General features: G+C 44.4%; 1 protein-coding gene across 1 annotated transcript; it reads left to right on the forward strand.

Moving 5' to 3' along the window:
• Positions 1-5,505: 5,505 nt before the first annotated feature.
• On the forward strand, positions 5,506-6,483 carry LOC120993745 (protein ANTAGONIST OF LIKE HETEROCHROMATIN PROTEIN 1-like). The gene has a single exon (XM_040422217.1). It carries the CDS (start codon positions 5,506-5,508, stop codon positions 6,481-6,483), a length of 978 nt encoding a protein of 325 aa, XP_040278151.1.
• Positions 6,484-6,716: the final 233 nt, after the last annotated feature.

Consider the following 6,716-nt stretch of genomic DNA (forward strand, 5'->3'; position numbering starts at 1 on the left):
TTTATGACATCAGCGTTAGGGCTTAATCCATATATAATGCTTGCATCTATTTTGTTAGTGCACGATTATCTTTTTTTTCAGTGATTTCTTTTCATGAATGTAGCCAGCGACATCTGCATATTTATTTATTACATCGTGCAGGATGTTTTTATCTTTGTTTATCTTTTTTCGGTGATTTTTTATTTATTTTTTCTATACACAAAACCTCAAGAAAATTTCTAAGATTTGCAATCCAGATGAGGGGTCACATCCACCATTCCCTCCCATCCCCTTGATTCCCAAGGTCCTTTAGAAGTTTTAGTGGGAAAAGTGTACATTGATTCTGGTGGCTCCCTTCTGGCCCAAAAGGAGCTGGATTGCACTACTTTAAGTCCCTCAGCCTAGAGCAGTGATGCTCAACCTGCGTCCCTCCAGCTATTACCAAACTACAACTCCCAGCATGTCTGGTCAGCCTACAGCTATCAGCCTACAGCAGGGCATGATGAGAGTTGTAGTTTTACAACAGCTGGAGGGCCGCAGGTTGGGCATCCCTGGCCTAGAGGATCCATCCAGACATAAAAATCTTGCGACAAAAAAGAAAAAATTCTAGGAACTCGCCATGCTCCTCACGGAATACTTTGGGGTGTCTTCTTTCCAAAATGGGGCCACTTGTGGGGTAGTTATACTGCCCTGGCATTTTAGGGGCCCTAATGAGTGAGAAGTAGTTTGAAATCAAAATGTGTAAAAAATGCCCTGTGAAATCCTAAAGGTGCTCTTTGGAATGTGGGCCCCTTTGCCCACCTAGGCTGCAAAAAAGTGTCACACATCTGGTATCGCCGTACTCAGGAGAAGTTGGGCAATGTGTTTTGGGGTGTCTTTCTACATATACCCATGCTGGGTGAGAGAAATATCTCTCTAAAAGACAACTTTTCCAATTTTTTTATACAAAGTTGGCATTTGACCGATATATTTATCTCACCCAGCATGGGTATATGTAAAATGACACCCCAAAACACATTGCCCAACTTCTCCCGAGTACGGCGATACCACATACCCTTTTTGGGGTGTCTTCTTTCCGAAATGGGGTCACTTGTGGGGTATTTATACTGCCCTGGCATTTTAGGGGCCCTAAAGCGTGAGAAGAAGTCTGGAATATAAATGTCTAAAAAAATTTACGCATTTGGATTCCGTGAGGGGGATGGTGAGTTCATGTGAGATTTTATTTTTTGTCACAAGTTAGTGGAATATGAGACTTTGTAAGAAAAAACAAAAAAACAAATAAACAAAAAAAAATCTATTTCCGCTAACTTGTGACAAAAAAAAAAAATCTTCTATGAACTCGCCATGCCCCTCAAAAGTGATCTTTTTATAGCGCCGCAGCGATTTTACGGTGTTTTTGTAGTGATCAGAAAAAAAAAATTCTGTCACTGCGGTGGGGCGGACTGAACGCAAGTGTGCGCACAAGATCAGGCCTGATCGGGCGAGCACTGCGTTTTTTGTAGAGCCTATAGAACATGTCCTATTCTTGTCCGCAATTGCGGACAAGAAAAGGCATTTTCTATATAGTTCTGGCAATGTGCGGATCCGCAAAATGCGGAAAGCACATTGCCGGTGTCAGTGTTTTGCGGATCCGCGGTGTCCGTGTTTTGCGGATCCGTGGATCCGCAAAACACATACGGACGTCTGAATGGAGCCTTACAGGAGGGTGATCAATGACACCCCCGTCAGGCTCCATTCAGACGTCCGTATGTGTTTTGTGGATCCGCAAAACACATACGGACGTCTGAATGGAGCCTTACAGGGGGGTGATCAGGGAGTCTATATGGGGTGATCAGGGGTTAATAAGGGGTTAATAAGTGACCGGGGGGGGGGGTGTAGTGTAGTGGTGTTTGGTGCTACTTTACAGAGCTGCCTGTGTCTTCTGGTTGTCAATCCAAGCAAAAGGGACCACCAGAGGACCAGGTATCAGGTATATTAGATGCTGTTATCAAAACAGCGTCTAATATACCTTTAAGGGGTTAAAAAAATCGGATCTACAGCCTGCCAGCGAATGATCGCCGCTGGCAGGCTGCAGATCCACTCGATTACCTGCAGTTCCTGTGAACGCGCGCGCCTGTGTGCGCGCGGTTACAGGAAATCTTGCGTCTCGCGAGATGACGCGCCGACGCGTCCACTCAGAATAACAGGGCCGCCGCAAAGACGCAATCCTGCGTACGGCGGTCCTGTAGTGGTTAAACGCTATATCCATGAAATGGCTCACTCTAAAAACCTCGGCAAGAGGAGTTTGTGAATTTCAAGCTTTATCTATTCAGGATCCTTTCCTTCCTTATCCCAGTTTTTTACCAATAGTAATATAGTTTATGAGGCTGAAAAAAGACATATGTCCATCTAGTTCAGCCTGTTATCCTGCAGGTTGATCCAGGAGAAGGCAAAAAAAAAAAAAAACCCTGTGAGGTAGAAACCAATTTTCCCTACTTTAGGGGGGGGGAAACTCACGACTCCAATCAGGCAATCAGAATAACTCCCTGGATCAAGGACCCCTCTCTAGTATCTATAATGTGTAATATTATTACACTCCAGAAATACATCTAGGCCCCTCTTGAATTCTTTTAGTGAACTCTCCATCACCACCTTCTCAGGCAGAGAGTTCTATAGTCTCACTGTTCTTACCGTAAAGGATCTTCCTCTATGTTTGTGTACAAACCCTCTTTCCTCCAGACGCAGAGAATGTCCCCTCGTCACAGTCCTGGGGATAAATAGATGAGAGATATCTCTGTACTGACCCCTGCGATAATCCTAGTTGATCGTAGCACTCTATCAAATCTGGCTGGTTTGGGTGCTCGTCAGGGGTTTGTTCCTGGCTCCACCTCCTGGAACTCAATTCGTATCAAGCAATTTCAGACAGCACTCCAATTTTTGTAATGCTTAATTGGTTTTTATTGGCCGGACATGGTGGTACACAACGCAACATTTCGGATGCCCTTTGTCAGGCTGATGTACAAAAACAAAAAAGTAGGTACATGTAAATATACGACAATTGAGGAAACATGATTAACAGTTTACATGATTGGTGGAAAACATATTGACGTGACTGATCATATTATGGATCCACAGAATACATCGATGGATATTATCAATGGATTTCACCGGTAGGTATTTATCCGTATTTCAATGGTTAATATTCATCCATAGATTTCATCAATAATTTGTATCAAAAATTCTGTCAATAGTTCTCATCCATAAACCTCATCAGTTAATCTCCTCTATCACTTAATATATCTAGTTGACAGAATGGTGGTTGCTCCTTATTCTGTCAACTAGATATATTAAGTGATAGAGGAGATTAACTGATGAGGTTTATGGATGAGAACTATTGACAGAATTTTTGATACAAATTATTGATGAAATCTATGGATGAATATACTTTACAAAACAATACAATAGTGGAGGGAGAGAGCTTTATAGAAGGTAAAGCAAATCTTAACACAGGTTCAAGACACAAAAGAGGTAAGATGCTACATGGGAAGAGCCTGTAGTAGTGGGGATAGAAAAATTGGCTTACCAGAAACGTGTCCACTGGACCGAGGGAAGAGCCGGTGTAGCATTACATTACCCTACCTCTTGAGATTTCCCTACCTCCTGACTTCCTGTCGCATCGGAGATGATGTGTGGGGGCGTGCCTTAGGTGTGACTATCTGCGCATGCGCAAAAGCACAGTATAGGGAAAATCTCACTGCTGATTTTAGCAGCACACCGGGACACTGCGCATGCGTCGGGGAGCCGAGGTAGGGAAATATTACGGCACAGTGCGCAAGCGCGGTTAACTCATGAACATCCACCTGATATACGCGCCTGCGCAGTGTGGGGGTAGGGAAAAATACGTCCCAGTGCGCAAGCGCCGAGGGTAGTATAAATATCCATTTCAAAAGCGCTTTTAACCCTTTGCAGGAGCTATTCTCAAATTGGTTCTTGATTGATTGTTCTCTTACATATAGGTTCTATTATATAGGGGGTCTGTCTGCGCAGTATAACGGCGGGGGGGGGGTGTCTGCGCAGTATAACGGGGGGGGTCTACGCAGTATATTATATTTGTGGGCTGTGCGTTAGATGTGGAGCTGTGCAGCACGTGTGGCCTGTGTCTTAGGCTACTTTCACACTAGCGTTGTTTTAATCCGGCGTTCAATTCCGACACCGGAACTGCCTGCCGTATCCGGAAAAACGTGTGAAAACGGATTACATTCGAATCCTGATTTTAATCACAATGAAAAAATGCATTGGAAAAAACGGATCCGCCATTTATGGACTTTAACTTTTTTTTCACATTTTTCGGGTTTAACATGCAAAAGCCGGATCCGGTTTGACTGAACACACAGTGCCAGATCCGGCGTTAATGCAAGTCAATGGGAAAAAGACCGGATCCGTCGTTCAGTCAAATACCTCGTTTCCACTGAGCGGATCGGTTCGGGTCGTTTAGAATGGAACGGGTTTGAATGGTCCGGTCTATTCTGGTGAGCGTTTCCACTGCAAATCGGACCGCCGGGGCCATACAGGTTTTAGAAAAAATGCCTCTCATGATGTCACACTAGTGCGACGAGAAACGTGATGCAGCGTCACTCAGCGTCAGCCAAACAACAACAACAACAATGGAGGTCATTCAGCAGCTCGTCTTTTCTCTGCTAGCCTTTTGGTTCGTAATAGGCAAAATTCATACCGCACTGTATGAGAGAAGGTTGCGAGCGGCAATGAGAAACACAGCCGAAAAGAGAAGAAAACTTTTAGCTTGGATGTGTAGCCGGGAGGAGAAGTATACATTTGTGCTGCTAAGACAAAGACGGCAGCGCTATAGGGTAAGCACAACTGACTGACTTACCTGAAACACACACACATACACTGACACACTGAAACACACACTGACCTACACACACACTGACCTACACACACACACTGACACACACACACTGACCTATACACACACTGACACACACACTGACACACACTGACCTATACACACACTGACACACACACACACTGACACACACTGACCTATACACACACTGACACACAGACACACTCACTGACCCACACACCCTGACCTATACACACACTGACACACACACTGACCCACACACCCTGACCTATACACACTGACCTATACACACACTGACACACTCACTGACCCACACACCCTGACCTATACACACACTGACACACTCACTGACCCACACACCCTGACCTATACACACACTGACACACTCACTGACCCACACACCCTGACCTATACACACACTGACCTATACACACTGACACACTCACACTGACCTATACACACACATACACTGACCTACACACACACACTGACACACACACTGACCTATACACACTGACACACTGCATTTTTTACAGATGCTTCTCCTTTTGGCAAAGCAGCGCCGCCGACCAGTGATTTGGGCTTTCCCTCGTGCCAATGAGTGGTGGAATGTGACCGTCCCAGGATTCACCCACAGACAGTGGGTGCAGAATTTAAGGATGTCAGAGGAAACCTTCTCATTCCTTTGTGCAAAGCTACGTCCAGTGATGGAAAAGAAAAGCACCAACTTCAGAGCCTGTTTGCCTGTAAGGAAAAGAATTGCCATTGCACTGTGGAAGCTGGCTACCAACAGTGAATACAGGAGTATAGGTCATCTTTTTGGTGTCAGCAAATCATCAGTGTGCCGGTGTGTGCAGGACTTCTGTAAGTCTGTGTGCACATTGCTAGCGCCTGAAATTGTTCATTTTCCTAACAGGGAAAAGCTCAAAGACATGGCTGAGTACTTTGAGAACAGGTGGGGCCTTCCACAGTGTGTTGGTGCTATTGATGGCTCACACATACCAATAATAGCACCACAAGAATACCACACTGACTACTTCAACCGAAAAGGCTGGCATTCCATCATCCTCCAGGGAGTAGTGGATGGCAAGGGACTATTCTGGAATGTGAATGTAGGAAAGCCTGGGAGTTTGCATGATGCTCGGGTTCTCCGATTGTCAACATTTTGGGATTGGGTTGGCCAGGGAGGCCTGTACCCTGTTAGCACTAAGAACATTTGTGGGGTGAATGTTGGCTATTATGTGCTTGGGGACTCTGCCTATCCTTTACAAAATTGGCTCCTGAAACCATTTCCAGACAATGGGCGCCTAACAACAGAGCAGCAAATCTACAACAAGAAAACATCCAGGGCACGTGTTGTAGTGGAAAATGCGTTTGGAAGACTTAAGGGTAGATGGAGGTGTCTTATGAAGAGGAATGACAGTGACATACAACTAACCAAATCCATGGTCCTAACGTGCTGTGCTCTTCACAATCTTTGTGAAAGTCATGGAGAAGACTTTGACCAGGATTGGAATACATCTCCAGAAGAGCCAGTACCAGTAATAGCAGCACAGGATATGGAAGAAGAGTGCAGTGAAATACGTCAGGCTCTGATGAGGCACCTTAACGTTAACGTTGTTACCGTGAATAATTAAAATCTTTAATTACTTTTTGCTAAATGCTAAATAAAATCAGACATACTCAGAGAAGTCGTTCTTGGTTTTTATTCCACAAAAAAAATCATCTTCCTACATATTTTGTAAAGGCAAAATTTTGATAATGTAGAAACATTGTTTACAATAAAGAGCTTGTAAAGGTTTGTTTTTTATTAAGCTAGTGCAGGGATATGCAATTAGCGGAAATCCAGCTGTTTTGCAGAACTACAAGT

Source organism: Bufo bufo, chromosome 3, assembly GCF_905171765.1.
Source record: "Bufo bufo chromosome 3, aBufBuf1.1, whole genome shotgun sequence".
Classification (NCBI taxonomy): Eukaryota; Metazoa; Chordata; class Amphibia; order Anura; family Bufonidae; genus Bufo; species Bufo bufo.